Source organism: Lytechinus variegatus, chromosome 14 (assembly GCF_018143015.1).
Source record: "Lytechinus variegatus isolate NC3 chromosome 14, Lvar_3.0, whole genome shotgun sequence".
Taxonomy (NCBI): Eukaryota; Metazoa; Echinodermata; class Echinoidea; order Temnopleuroida; family Toxopneustidae; genus Lytechinus; species Lytechinus variegatus.
In genome coordinates, this window is record NC_054753.1 from 7,261,664 (window position 1) to 7,278,297 (window position 16,634).

Sequence of the window (16,634 nt, forward strand, 5' to 3'; positions counted from 1 at the left end):
CACAAATCGAAAACATACTATGAACCCAATGAGAACACACTGTCAACACACTGAAAGCACAATGTCAACACACTGAGAATACACTGTCAATACACTAAAACTCACTGTAAGCACGCTTTGAATACAGCTTAATACACTCTGAACACATTTAGAACACACTATCAATACAGTATGAACACAATAGTGATACACTGTGGACACAGTGTGAACATATTGTGGTACTATTATTTTTCCAGCAGCAGGGACATATTTCAAGAATGAGTCATGCTGTTGCTACATATTCCGTTAATTTACCCTTTTTTCATTTTGCAGAAGAGATTGGCACCAGTCATTGCCGCCTTATACAAGATTCATTGAAGAAACTTCATTAGAGGACAAGAAAGAACAGAGCGCTCTAGACAAAGTAGGTTATCCTGAGTTTAATAGCACTTTCTTCCATTCTTCTTACTCTTGATTCCCAATGGCGCAATTAGTGATCTCGCCGTGTTGACATATAAACAGAAGATGGCGAGATTTAAAGGACAATCCACCCCAACAAAAACTTGATTTTAATAAAAAAAGAAAAATTCAACAAGCACAACGCTGAAAATGTCATCAAAATTGGATGTAAATTGAGAAAGTTATGACATTTTAAACTTTGGTTTTATTTTTACAAAACAGTTATGTGCACATCTCGGTCAGTATGCAAATGTGGGAACTGATGACATCACTCACTCACTATTTCTTTTGTATTTTATTATATGAAACATGAAATATTTTGATTTTCTCGTCTTTGTCATGTGTAATGAAGTTTCATTCTTCCCTGAACACGTGGAATTCCATTATTTTAACATTTTGTGCTTCAGGCAAGGAGGTCGTAATCGTCAAATTCGTAAAAATTGAAATATTGTATAATTCAAACAATAAAAAACAACAGAAATTGTGAGTGAGTGACATCATCAACTCTCTCATTTGGATGTAACTGGCTCGTTCATATAACTATTTTGTTAAAAATAAGCGAAACTTTGAAATGTCATAACTTTCTTATTTTACATTCGATTTTTATGAAATTTTCAGCATTGTGCTTGTCTGATTTTTCTCTATTGATTAAAATCAACATTTTTATGAGGTGGACTTGACCTTTAAATTTATATCCACATCGTGCTCGCACCACGTCCAATTGAAAACGAATCTCGCAATTTACGTTTAATGAGTCGACCTGGCAAGATAACGTCTCGCGTCATGTTGCATTACAACATTTTCGTAAGTCGACTTGGCAAGATAACGTATCTCGCTCTGTCGATAAACGGCTCTTTCATTATGTCGTCTTGGTAAGCTAACGTGTCTCGTCATCTTGACAAATCGATGGCACTTTAGAGCCTCAGTATATTTATTATTATAGTTATTAGTGGTAATGTAGTACATGTTATGTTCGGCCTATAACTTAACTGTATTGTGCAGATTAAAAAGGTAATTAACGTCAAATTTCAATAACACATTTTCTTTCATACCTTACTTGCGCAAGTCAGTTTTTGCTGAATATTTTTAAGGCTACTATTAAAAATTCGGTATGTAGGTCCACCTGTAATGTATTATTCAAGCTATTATAAAAGGTGGGTTTATTAGCAAGAGACATGGTAAGAGCAAATTCATTATGTTGCTGAGTGTTCTTCACTCCACACAAAAGATTAGACCTATTTCAGGAAATCAAACACACGACCTTAATTATTATTGGTGGCTCCGGCAATTCTTGATAAGATGGTGCGCTTAATTAACTCGCGGCTCCGCAGATTTCCATGCGTCCGCTGCCCCTACCTGTGGATAGCGCGTGAGCAGACGACTGTTGCTCTACACGTTTTCGCCGCCCACCTAATTAGGTGGAAATCAATGGCGGGCGGTAGAAAATAAAATGAGAGTCCGTTAGGTTCTGATTAGAGGGAGAATGAGGTCCTCGAAAGGGCAGTGAGTTGTTAAAGGAAAAGCCCATTCCAACAAAAAGTTGATTTGAATAGAAAGAAAAAAATCCAACAAGCATAACAATGAAAATTTCATAAAAATCGGATGTGAAATAAGAAAGTTATGACGTTTTAAAGTTCCGCTTGATTTTACAAAATAGTCCTAATGCACATTATGGTTGGGATACCAATGAAGAGACTAATGATGTCATCCACTCACTATTTTGTTTTTTATTATATGAAATATTAGTATTCCAATTTTCTCCTCATTGTCAAGTGAAACAACAATTGGTTTCTCTCTAAACATGTTGAATTCGCAATGTTTGAAACTATATGGTCCAGTCAAGTTGGTCCTCATTGTCAAATCTGTATACAAAAATTGAAGTATTGTATACTTCAAAAAATAAAAAAAAGGACATCATCGACTGTTTCGTTTGCATGTCACTGATTTGTGCATATCACTGTTATGTGCAAAATAACCTAGACTTTACAATCTTTCGAAACTTTCTTATTTAACATCCGATTTTGATGACATTTTCAGCGTTATGTTCGTTTGATTGTTCTATATTCCTTGAAGTCAACATTATTCTGGGGTGGACTTGGCATTTAATAATACACCCAGGGTTGACTTGCCCATTCATTTTCTTTTTCAAAGTCATCAGCTTCGGTAAATCGTTTCTAGGTCAGCCCTTCATAATTTAGATAAGCCAGAATATGATTGCCAACTCACTAAAATTAAAGAGGGTCTTTGTTTTACTTATCTTTGTTCAAGAAACAAAATTCACTGCTTGTTTAATTGTTAACTTTTTTCGAATGATACCCAGGAAATTATGAAATAATATTATGATACATATCAGTGAATGTTGTTGCAGCCCTAAGCATTTGATCAAAGAAGATGTAGGCGCTTGGAAATGATTAATGATGCGAATTGTAACACAGCTGCACTGTCATGACTGTTAGACAATTTATCCTGAAAACATACGAAGTTCCTGCAGCAGAGTCTCGAGAACACCTGTAATCTAACCAGATTGCGTAATATTACAGGAAATCGGTATTTGATGTATGGAATCTTACACAAACTTCCTTAAATAAAACACCCTTTTCCCCTTTTTAAATAGACCTTTTCTGTTAAATTGCAGAAAAAATTCATGTTTTATGAATTTACAGAATAATTCTTTTATTGCTTTTTAAAAAGTATGCTCTTTTTTGGAAAATCACGGGTTTTTTTAACAGTGTATAAGGTAGAGATGATTTTCTTATAGGTAGCAACGAACATTAGCATGTAATATTCGTTAAAAAATACATCAATAACCGCAAATAGAGTGAGCTTTTTCTACCATGTGCTTGAGTAATAAATCAGTTAAAATAAAAATGATAAGCTTGGCTACAGGTGCAGTCGTGGAAGTATACAATCTGTTCAAATCATTGTCATAAGAACAAATGTCTGATCAATCTAAATTGCAGAAGATGGCTAAATTTTTCCTAACGTATTACTATGTTTCATTTGGATTTATAAGAATTTATAATAATAGTTATAATGTCCCTATCCGTATAGGATTCCATTATTTTGACCCGTCTTTCCTGTGCCTTCTTCACTTTCTATTTTGGAAATATTGTCAGAAAAAATATATGTGATAAGTCCAGACAATTCATTCGCCAGACAGAGCAATTATGTGCAAATGTCATGACATCTATGGAATCATAGCTCATTTCAGCGATTTCGTAAATACATATTGACATGACAATGGGTGATTTGAAGCCCACATCAAATCAAAAGATGTCTTTCCATGTCCTCATTTTGTCTTTAAAATCCCCTCGCGATCACGATGAATTTTCTCTTCGGGGAGACTAATTCAAGTTGACCCGTGCAGGTGGTGTTACTCATTCGGGATCTCCCCCGTAATCAAAATTGGATTTCAGATGGTTCCCTTGAAACCCTTGTCGAAAACCAAATTGGACACATCACCAAGGAGATTTCTTGTAGCCTAACACTTATTTAGGACACAGGGAATACTTCTACATGTTTCAACCGCTTTTGCCTTGATCACCCATAAAGTCTGTGGAATGGTATTTGTGCACTGGTAACATTTTGATAAGCATTTTTATAGTGGTAGTAAAAAACGCCACTACTTTTTTTTCTCGTACTGAATTTTCACCTCTATTCTTATGCTACTACCGTCTTACTCTTATTCATTCTACTATTACTACTTTACTGCTGCTGCTGCTGCTACTACTACTACTACTACTACTACTACTACTACTACTACTACTACTACTACTACTACTACTACTACAACTACTACTATTACTATTACTACTCTACTACTATACTACTACTACAACTACTACTATTACTATTATACTCTACTACTATACTACTACTACTACTACTACTGCTACTACTTCTTCTTCTTCTCCTTCTTTTACTACCACTACTACTACAACAACTTCTACTACTACTACTACTACTACATTTACTACTAAAACAACTACTACTACAACTACTACTAAAACAACTACTACTAGAACAACAACAACTACTACTACTACAACTGCTACTACTATTACCACTACTACTACTTATATTACTACTACTATTATTACTACTACTACTACTACTACTACTACTACTACTACTACTACTACTACTACTACTTCTATTACTACTTCTACTACTACTTCTACTACTACTACTACTTCTACTACTACTACTACTACTACTACTACTACTACTACTACTACTACTGCTACTACTACTACTACCACCACTACTGCTACTTCTACTGCTGCTGCAGCTGCTCCTGTCTCTCCTGCCACTGCCAATACATGTACTTCTACTTCTATTCATTTAAGTACTTCTACTTAGAAAAATCAATAAATAATTATTGTTACATATTGAACTGGCTACACATTACGAAAAATCTTGAAATGAAATCTCCATCAACGAGAAAGAAAGACCAAAAATAATGATAGAAGTGTGATCCCATGGCTTGAATAATTACCCTACAAACTACAGTCATCGATCGTTCTTGGATGTTGACTCACCGGTTTCATTACATTTCATATTTTGTTTCTCAATCCAGAGAGACGAGAATCATTGATTGTTCCCAACTCTCCTAAACGCTGGGGTAACTTTATCGCATGTACATGCAGTTGAAAATAAAATCTTGGAAATCCTATCTCTTAATAATTACACATATTAATCTCACTCTCTTCAAATTAATGCTGATATATCAGTAAATCTATGGGTTTAAACAAATGTTTGAATTTATTTTATACTCCTAATATGGGTCGAACAAAGACTTTAAGCAATGATTCATCAAGATTAATTTTGAAATAATGGAAACTTTTTTTGCCAAGTCATTAGGCCAACTCTGTCTATTTACCCTACCCCTATAATGAAAAATAATACCGAAATCTAAATCCTGAAAGCCGGCGTACTCATGGCGTATGGGACAAAATTTCGTTAAAAAGAAAATTCGTTAAACGGTTTTTAAACAACCATTTCATTTTTGTGATCCTTTTTCAAATAATATTCAGATTAAATATAACATTTCACAAGTTTTCCTATACTTTCCTTTCCTTTTCTCCGTTTTCATTGTTCTTGAAACTTTTGGAGGTCCATGGCCCCAAAGGGCGCCCCCCCCCCCCTGGTACGCTAGTTGTAAAGACGATAGACTCTGATTAGGGAGATGTTTTGTCTTTTCATTTCCAATTAGAGCTTGACAGTTCGACTACTTGTGTTCGAAGTCTGACTGTAAACACCTACCTCTCGACCGTAAATCAAAATTTAATTGCTTTTCGCGCTCCCCGTTAATTGCGTGCATCGGGAAGATAACCCCACTTAAGATCTGTCGATGTGGCACTTAAAACTAGCTGCTGATTTATACGTGTGTACTTCGGGGAAGCATTTCATGATTTTATAGTCAGGGATCTTTAATCAGTGGATATTGTTAAAAGCTACCGAAATCGAATTGGTTCAGAGCATATTGTTGTTTTATGAAACATACCTGCGATCAGCATTTAAAACTTTTTAAAATTCAAAGAGTAAATATAATCACGAAACATGAACATCGATTTTTTTTCAGCCAGTTTTGATTGCTCACAGGATAAAACGCAGAAATCACTATTGACACCTTCTATAGATATGAGCCCTGACCGGGTGTGCTAGGTTGTTTAAATAGGGGAAGGTGACCTTTACAATATATATATATGAAGTTATACATGTACAACAGCTTTGGCAACAATTTTATTTGAATATTGTAAAGAAAATAATTAATGAAGAGAACAGTGGTAGGGTTCGATTCCCGGCAGAGATATTTTTTTTGGCATCATCAATTTTTCCAAAGAGTAGATAGCTCTGGGGAACCATGATTTAAGCTACGCCTAACATTGTTCTCTTCATCCATTTCTTTACAATATATATATATTTATATATATATATATATATATATATATATATATATATATATATATATATATATATATATATACATATATATATATATACATATATATATATATATATATATATATATACATATATATATATATATATATTGTTTTTACACAGCAAAAACTGTGGTGTTAACTGGTGTACATAGAGGACCACACCAGTTATTTTACACCGGTGTTAGATTGGTGGTGTTAGTTTTACACCTATAGGTGTTATTACAACATCTAAGGTTGTTACATTTACACTCTTTGGTGTTATGTTCAACCTCTCGGCTGTGTTATTTTAACACCTCAGGGTGTGGTCCTCTATTAACACCAATTGGTGTCAGTTTTAACACCACGGTTTTTACAGTGTATAGATACAGAATTCAGCTGCTGTTAATACGTAATCATGTGACGAGAAAAGGGGGACTGAGCTGAACATAAAATCACATTCACATATAGGCCTATACATGATAATTTTTGGCAGTATACATAAAGACATATAAAGTTAAGGAGCTAACAAAATCTAGATACTCGTCAATGAGATGTTTTGTTTGAATTTGTCCTGTCTCTTAACCAAGTCAACTGCTGTGGAGATGTTTATCCGACCGAGAGTTCTTTATCGACCTCCACGCCATCTTTGAGTGGGTCCCGTCAACCACGTGGTATTTGATTACCAAGTCCGCGGTTTTCAAGCGTGTGCTTAAGGCCCTAAACCGCAAATTGCACCTAAACCGCAAATCGCCGCCTAAGCTTGTAGAAAAAAAGTATTTTTGAAACGAAGGACCTTGGATTCACTCCCCTGGTAACATTTAGTATTAAAGTTTGAAAATTTTTGGAAAATAAGTTACTATTACTACTACTACTACTACTACCACTACTACTACTACTACTCCTACTCCTACTACTACTACTCCTACTCCTACTACTACTCCTACTACTTCTACTACTAAAACTACTACTACTACTACTCTTACTGCTACTTCTACTACTCTTACTGCTACTACTACTTCTACTACTGCTACTCCTACTACTACTACTACTACTACTCCTACTCTTACTACTACTCCTACTCCTACTCCTACTACTACTACTACTACTACTACTACTACTACTACTACTACTACTAAAACTACTACTACTACTACTCTTACTGCTACTACTACTTCTACTACTGCTACTCCTACTACTACTACTACTACTACTCCTACTCCTACTACTACTCCTACTACTACTACTACTACTACTACTACTACTACTACTACTCTTACTGCTACTACTACTACTACTACTACTACTAAAACTACTACTACTCTTACTGCTACTACTACTTCTACTATACTGCTACTCCTACTACTACTACTACTACTACTACTCTTACTGCTACTACTACTACTACTACTACTAAAACTACTACTACTCTTACTGCTACTACTACTTCTACTATACTGCTACTCCTACTACTACTACTACTACTACTACTACTCCTACTACTACTACTCCTACTCCTACTACTACTCCTACTATACTACTACTACTACTACTACTACTACTACTCCTACTCCTACTACTACTCCTACTACTACTACTACTAAAACTACTACTACTACTACTACTCCTACTCCTACTACTACTCCTACTACTACTACTACTACTACTACTACTACTCCTACTCCTACTACTACTCCTACTACTACTACTACTAAAATTACTACTACTACTCTTACTGCTACTACTACTACTCTTACTGCTACTACTACTTCTACTACTGCTACTCCTACTACTACTACTACTACTACTCCTACTCCTACTACTACTCCTACTACTACTACTACTACCAAAACTACTACTACTACTACTCTTACTGCTACTACTACTTCTACTACTGCTACTCCTACTACTACTACTACTACTACTACTACTACTACTACTACTCCTACTGCTACTACTACTACTACTAAAACTACTACTACTCTTACTGCTACTACTACTTCTACTATACTGCTACTCCTACTACTACTACTACTACTACTACTACTACTACTACTACTACTCCTACTACTACTACTACTCCTACTCCTACTACTACTCCTACTATACTGCTACTCCTACTACTACTACTACTACTACTACTACTACTACTACTACTCCTACTACTACTACTCCTACTCCTACTACTACTCCTACTATACTACTACTAAAACTACTACTACTACTACTACTACTACTACTACTGCTACTCCTCCTACTACTACTACTACTATTTTGTACTGATTATGACTATAATAATATGAGTACATGGCTTCATTACCCTCGTAACATTTTGTATTAAAGTTTTAAAAAGATTATAATAAATATTTGAAAAAATATTTATAGCGATTCTTTCTTTATTTTCCGCCTTTCATTTCTTCCCTTTTCCTTTTCCTTTTCCTTTGCTTAAACCTACAGGCGTTAGATTATACTAGGGGAGAATTAGGGATACACAAAAAAAAACACCAAAAAAAAACCACAAAAAAAACGGCACTATGTACAGCCCAAGTTGCCCAACTCCCACCATAACCAAGAGTCCAAAACCAACAAACAAGAACAATAATGATAGCCTTTTAGGGCCCCATGGGAGACCAACTTTATGTTGAATGAGCACCCTGGTAAAATATTTAAATAAATAAACAAATAAATAAATACGTGTATCAACAAAGGGATCAACAACAACATTTCTCATAAAAATGAGATCAGCGCCCTAGTTCTAATTCCTCACTCTTCAACCTCTATCCTTCTGCGATTTATGTTTGCCGCCCTCTGTGTTCACGCCTCTTACGCGCACACGGTCCTTGTTAATATTCTACATGCTTAGGCGGCAATTTGCGGTTTAGGTGCAATTTGCGGTTTAGGGCCTTAACAGTCGTCTGTTGTTGATACACGTATTTATTTATTTGTTTATTTATTTAAATATTTTACCAGGGTGCTCATTCAACATAAAGTTGGTCTCCCATGGGGCCCTAAAAGGCTATCATTATTGTTCTTCTTGTTTGTTGGTTTTGGACTCTTGGTTATGGTGGGAGTTTGGCAACTTGGGCTGTACATAGTGCCGTTTTTTTTGTGTTTTTTTTTGTGTTTTTGTTTTGTGTATCCCTAATTCTCCCCTAGTATAATCTAACGCCTGTAGGTTTAAGCAAAGGAAAAGGAAAAGGGAAGAAATGAAAGGCGGAAAATAAAGAAAGAATCGCTATAAATAATTTTTTAAATATTTATTATAATCTTTTTAAAACTTTAATACAAAATGTTACGAGAGTAATGAAGCCATGTACTCATATTATTATAGTCATAATCAGTACGAAATAGTAGTAGTAGTAGTAGTAGTAGTAGTAGTAGTAGTAGTAGTAGTAGGAGTAGCAGTAGTAGAAGTAGTAGTAGCAGTAAGAGTAGTAGTAGTAGTAGTAGTAGTAGTAGTAGCAGTAAGAGTAGTAGTAGTAGTAGTTTTAGTAGTAGTAGTAGTAGTAGTAGTAGGAGTAGGAGTAGTAGTAGTAGTAGTAGTAGTAGTAGTAGTAGGAGTAGCAGTAGTAGAAGTAGTAGTAGCAGTAAGAGTAGTAGTAGTAGTAAGAGTAGTAGTAGTAGTAGGAGTAGTAGTAGTAGTAGTTTTAGTAGTAGTAGTAGTAGGAGTAGTAGTAGGAGTAGGAGTAGGAGTAGTAGTAGTAGTAGTAGTAGTAGTAGTAGTAGTAGTAGTAGTAGTAGTTTTAGTAGTAGTATAGTAGGAGTAGTAGTAGGAGTAGGAGTAGTAGTAGTAGTAGTAGTAGTAGTAGGAGTAGCAGTATAGTAGAAGTAGTAGTAGGAGTAGGAGTAGTAGTAGTAGTAGTAGGAGTAGCAGTAGTAGAAGTAGTAGTAGCAGTAAGAGTAGTAGTAGTAGTAGTTTTAGTAGTAGTAGTAGTAGTAGTAGTAGCAGTAGCAGTAGTAGAAGTAGTAGTAGCAGTAAGAGTAGTAGTAGTAGTAGTTTTAGTAGTAGTAGTAGTAGTAGGAGTAGTAGTAGGAGTAGGAGTAGTAGTAGTAGTAGTAGTAGTAGTAGTAGTAGTAGTAGTAGTAGGAGTAGCAGTAGTAGAAGTAGTAGTAGCAGTAAGAGTAGTAGTAGTAGTAGTATGAGTAGTAGTAGTAGTAGGAGTAGTAGTAGTAGTAGTTTTAGTAGTAGTAGTAGTAGTAGTAGTAGTAGTAGTAGGAGTAGGAGTAGGAGTAGTAGTAGTAGTAGTAGTAGTAGTAGTAGTAGTTTTAGTAGTAGTATAGTAGGAGTAGTAGTAGTTTTAGTAGTAGTAGTAGTAGTAGTAGGAGTAGCAGTATAGTAGAAGTAGTAGTAGGAGTAGGAGTAGTAGTAGTAGGAGTAGCAGTAGTAGAAGTAGTAGTAGCAGTAAGAGTAGTAGTAGTAGTAGTTTTAGTAGTAGTAGTAGTAGTAGTAGTAGTAGTAGTAGTAGGAGTAGCAGTAGTAGAAGTAGTAGTAGCAGTAAGAGTAGTAGTAGTAGTAGTAAGAGGAGGAGTAGTAGTAGGAGTAGTAGTAGTAGTAGTTTTAGTAGTAGTAGTAGTAGTAGTAGGAGTAGTAGTAGGAGTAGGAGTAGGAGTAGTAGTAGTAGTAGTAGTAGTAGTTTTAGTAGTAGTATAGTAGGAGTAGTAGTAGTTTTAGTAGTAGTAGTAGTAGTAGTAGGAGTAGCAGTATAGTAGAAGTAGTAGTAGGAGTAGGAGTAGTAGTAGTAGGAGTAGCAGTAGTAGAAGTAGTAGTAGCAGTAAGAGTAGTAGTAGTAGTAGTTTTAGTAGTAGTAGTAGTAGTAGTAGTAGTAGTAGTAGGAGTAGCAGTAGTAGAAGTAGTAGTAGCAGTAAGAGTAGTAGTAGTAGAAGTTTTAGTAGTAGTAGTAGTAGTAGTAGTAGTAGTAGTAGTAGTAGTAGTAGGAGGAGTAGTAGTAGTAGTAGGAGTAGGAGTAGTAGTAGTAGTAGTAGTAGTAGGAGTAGCAGTAGTAGAAGTAGTAGTAGCAGTAAGAGTAGTAGTAGTAGCAGTAATAGTAGTAGTAGTAGTAGTTTTAGTAGTAGTAGTAGTAGTAGGAGTAGTAGTAGGAGTAGTAGTAGGAGTAGGAGTAGTAGTAGTAGTAGTAGTAGTAGTATAGGAGTAGGAGTAGTAGTAGTAGTAGTGGTAGTAGTAGTAGTAATAGTAGCTTATTTTCAAAAAATTTCAAACTTTAATACTAAATGTTACCAGGGGAGTGAAACCACTCATCCAAGGTCCTTCGTTTCAAAAATACTTTTTTTCTACAAGCTTAGGCGGCGATTTGCGGTTTAGGTGCAATTTGCGGTTTAGGGCCTTAACAAGCGTGGGCTTAAATAGTGGAGAACTCAATAATGTTATTTGGAAGTATTCGCACAGTGACACACAGCAGATTCAAGAACATAGTTAACATATTGAAAATATCCGTCAAAATGACAAAGAGCAGCTTGGAGGTCTTTGTAAAAAAATGGTGAACGCCATACAGCAGTGTCGTCTTAGGTTTTGGTGCTGCCGGACGAAAAAATGCCCCAAAAACTCGTTTATCTAGATTCCGGTACGAAACTGCTACCATGATTTACCAACTTTCGACAAAAACTTTTTTGTTGTCATGAAGGGCTATTGACAATACATTTTCTACGTTCTTGGGTCCGCCGTGCGCCGTGGAGCGGAAATTACTTACTTTTGCTCACATTTTGGCGCAATTTGGGAAGATATACATTTACTTTTGATTAGACAAAGGGAATACGATTTTTAAGAAGCGGGTATGAATGAAGTGGACTTGTTTCTTATTTTTTCTTGTGTGCTATTTCACTTTAGTTTACTAAGCGTTGTGGTCTTGTTGTTTGGTCTCTTGTCTTTCATCAGAGGGTCATGGGTTTCAATTCTGTCCGCATTGATTTTTGTTTTAAATCAATCAATTAACATTATTTTGTAACAGAATAACCATAAAAACAATGGTAAGGGGACAAGAAATTGTCGAAAGATTCTAATAATTGCATTTTTCTCTTCTGTTTATAGATGATCCAAAGGATAACCGGGAAAAGAAATACTGATGACGGATACTCGTTATCCTTTTAGCGATACCATAGGACTGAACATAGCGCCTATTCCATCAACTTATTGGAGGATCAAGAACCCACACTTCACTTAACAATAGTGCGAACAAATTGTAATACCTCAGGATCCAAATGTATTTGAAGGTTTTATTTAATGGTTTGGGGGTTTGTGAAGTCACATGCGAGCAACTCCCGAATTTCATTAAGTGTAATTTTCTCAAAAAATAGGTATGTTCTTTTAACTGTCTATTCAGTAAATTTATCATTATATGATTTGTTTGGTTTCTCTTAGAATTAAACATAATAAATCATTAAAGAATATCAATGGTGGAACTCGCATTACAAAGACTTATGAGGCGGATGCTCGCATAATCATGACGTCGCACAATATATTATTTGGATTATCGCGAAACCTTCGCCATAATTTTCTATTTTTCTGCTTTAATAGAACCTACTTATCATCATCAGAGCAAATTCTTTACACTTGAACTATGGGCAAAATCAGCCCAACTTATTTCAATCATGCTTGGAGCTAGTGTAATAACTAGGCTATACATCTCAGATGACGTCATAATGGATGGCGTAACAATGGGAAACCTCCATGTGCATCAGACCCTAAAAAGTGATTTATCAGTGTTTGATGCAAAGGTTTTGTCGTCCAAAATGTCTGCTTCTGGGAACGAGGTTGCTCTATTATAGCTAATTACCTCGTTCCCACTGCTGTGTGATCCGTCACGAAATCCACGATTGACTTTTCGTAGCTGCTAATCGCGAAGATAATGAACAATTCAAATGTTTTTCTAATACCTAGTCCCCACTGCCACGATTTGCGCCACGACTCAAACGGCGTACTTAATCGTAGGGTAATCGTAGTGATCTTATCAGATCGTATCAGATCAGAAGAGGCAATCGTACTGATCGTAGAAAGATTGTGTATGAGTCTAAAAATAAAATCGTAAATGATCGCTCGACAATGGAAACGAGGTATTAGATCAGTACGATCGCCACGACTGGTGCAATACGATATGATACGATCTAATAAGATTGATACGATTACTCCACGGTTTCTATCGTGACGCGAGTCCTGGCAGTGAGATCTAGGTATTATTTGACATCGGTGGTATATACAGGCCTAGTTAAGACAAGTTGTCTATTCTATCTCGTATAAGATTAAATCATACGCAAATTTTGAAGATGATTGAGGAAATTTCTCTTCTCAGCGGGTGATTTTTCCCCTCTTTTCGATCATGCGATATATTGCTGGACTTTGAAATCATTAGGAATATACGGGGCTGTTTAAAAAAAAATATTAGGGCTATTTTGGGTGTTTTTTTTAGGACGGGTTAATTTTGTCTATAGTCTAGAATTAGAATGGATTACGTACACATCAAAAACTGTGGTGTTCACCGGTGTACATAGATGACCACACCAGTTATTTTTCACCGGTGTTAAATTGATGGTGTTGTTTTACACCTATAGGTGTTATTACAACACTTATGGTTGCTACATTTACACTCTTTGGTGTTATGTTCAATCTCTAGGGTGTTATTTTAACACCTCAGGGTGTGGTCTTCTATTAACACCAATTGGTGTCAGTTTTAACACCACAGTTTTTACAGTGTATAGCACTCAGGGGATCGTACATTTTAATGTAAAGACTTGTCGACAATTATCGAAGGGACCAGTGCGTCTCAGCAAACAAGAATGAAAAATGGTCGGATCTGACAATTAATTTGTCGGATATGCTCAGGTTGGATATGACCCTTTTTTGTTACTTACATCAAACCTTATTCCGGGTAATTATTTACCATGAACGAAGTGTGACACAGACCCGGGCTAATCCGACCAATCCGACGCGGTAATTTTGTTATGCTTATTTTGTAAAGAGTGTTGGTCTACTTTTTGTGAAACAATTCTCGCGTTGTGATAATCAAATCTAAAAATATATATCATTGCACTTCTAGATGATATGATATGAGTTTGTACATATTATCTTTATACCGGAATATTCTTCTTATATTGTACTTGTATCTATGTGTCATTTTCTATCATTCTATACATACAAATTTTCTGCTTGTATCCATTTTAATTCATTTTGATCAAGGTGGGTAGGATTCTAATGGCGCATTGTAGATAGCAAATTTGATGCATTCACACGTCAAAGACCTCTATTGAATTTCTTTGTTTTCCTTTCTACGTATAGGCATATCGGTGTATACACTATGAAAAAGCAGGAGTCGCCGCGCCATGGAACTGTGCATTTCGGGATGGGGGGGGGGGGCTGTAAGGCTTCACGTGTACAAAACAGATAACTATTAAGATTGTAATTTACTATAATATGTTCAATCCCCCCCCCCCTCCTTCATGCACATGCTATGAAAATCGTTCCGCGGCCCCTTTAATCTACTCAAATTTTAAACGATATATCTTATTGAAAGGGTGCTTGTTATTATCTACATATAGGCAAACGATAAGTTCCTTGTGAAACAAGACGTATGAGACATCGTTTGATACATCGTGAGACAACTGGTTTGATACATCGTAAGACAACTGGTTACCACGATGTACCTCGTCCACATCAAGACGTATTTTTATCTCGTCACGATTGATTGATTCACTGCCCTTGTCTGAGATGAACCAATCATACACTATACCTTTAAATCAATGCTTTCATATTGTATTCATTTTGGCAAGAATATCATATCACTTCATCCAGTATTTTTTAGTATCGATCTGCAGGCTAAAGGTGCACTCTACGGGGAGGGGGGGCTCGCACAATATTTGGATTAAATCAACAAGCTTTTCTATTTCACTTGGTAAACCAATAGTACATTTTGGACAATTTCGACGTGTAAAAAAGGTTCGTTTTGCCTCGCAACAAACAAGCATGTTCCCGTGTGACCCAATTTGTGCAATTTTTACCTAATCACATTTAACAAAATTGTTATGTTGTGTATGTATTCAAATTTGAATTGATTGTTTGTGTGATACATGACGTCATGAAAGGAAGATTAACATGAAAGTTCGATTAAAATCCTGGCAGACGGTTTTTATCACGATTTCTCACATACGATCCGATCGGGTATTATCAGGGCAACTTAATTCGTACTGGAAGTGATTTCAAAACAACTGATGTAAGACAAGCATTGTAAGATTTATTCAGGTTGATAACCGGGGAACATTCAAAGGAAGAATTCTGTCAATTTGATCTTAACCGACCTTCTTTGTTCTTATCCAATCAGATGCAAGGATTTCAGTAGCTTGTAACATCTGTTGGTGAAAATCACTGACAACATTTTCACAATGAAAAGCCTCCTTGGGGGTGTTTCACAAAGATTTAAGTATGACTTAGAGTCGCACTTAAATGTCTTGTTGCGCGCAGTATAAAAGGCATGACAGCATTGGTCAGATCATGCCAAGAGGACGCGCACTACTGCGTATTGATCAATAAGATTGCGCGTTGCATATCATGTACGCGTCGACATTTAAGTGCGACCTAAGTCATACTTAAATCTTTGTGAAACACCCCCCTTGTGTCTAAATGTCTTTCATTATCTAATGTTTAAGCATACTGTATGAAACAGTCCCTTGTAATTCCTTATATAAGACACAAAAAGTAGGAATACATTTCCACCTAGATTTTGTTACAATAAACAACGAAAATGACAATTTTAGAAAGCAAATGTTTTTAGAAATATGAATTTTAAGAAAACATTCGATTCGATTTCCTCAAGTGGGTATTTTGTTACTCTTGAAATAAAAAAAAACTTTTGATAATTTGAAAACAAAAATATAGGATAGCAATTTTTTGGGGGTGCTATGGGACCATTTTCTCCTTTATACTGATAGAAAGGTTGCCATTGCTTGTTTTTGTGAGAGTATGTTCTGATTAATAAAACTTAATTTCATCCAAAACAAACCTTGGTAAAGTGTCAACTTAATTGATGATATCTCCCGATTCGTAAAGTATCCTAGCTCGGTCATCACATGAACGGTAAAATGGTAAAGTGAGCGTCAGTCACCAACAAAAAGAACAACATAAATGAGGAAGAGAGAGAGGGAGAGAGACAGAAAGAATGCAAGAAGGCGAGAGTGAGGGAAGGAAGGGGAAGAGGGTGGGTCACTAATAAATCCCTTGCTCAGATTATCGTTGGAATCAGGTCTGTTGTCGGCCTAGTAAAAGTACCCGAA

The 16,634-nt window shown here is 35.8% G+C and overlaps 1 protein-coding gene across 1 annotated transcript in view; it reads left to right on the forward strand.

Annotated features, from left to right (window-relative positions):
- The window catches only part of LOC121427881, a 50,415-nt gene extending 36,510 nt beyond the window's left edge, over positions 1-13,905 (forward strand). Inside the window, exons 5-6 of the mRNA XM_041624454.1 lie at positions 313-403; positions 12,406-13,905. Of these exons, the coding sequence (XP_041480388.1) occupies positions 313-403; positions 12,406-12,465 (151 nt within the window). The 3' untranslated portion in view covers positions 12,466-13,905. The remainder of the gene's footprint in view (positions 1-312; positions 404-12,405) is intronic.
- Positions 13,906-16,634: the final 2,729 nt, after the last annotated feature.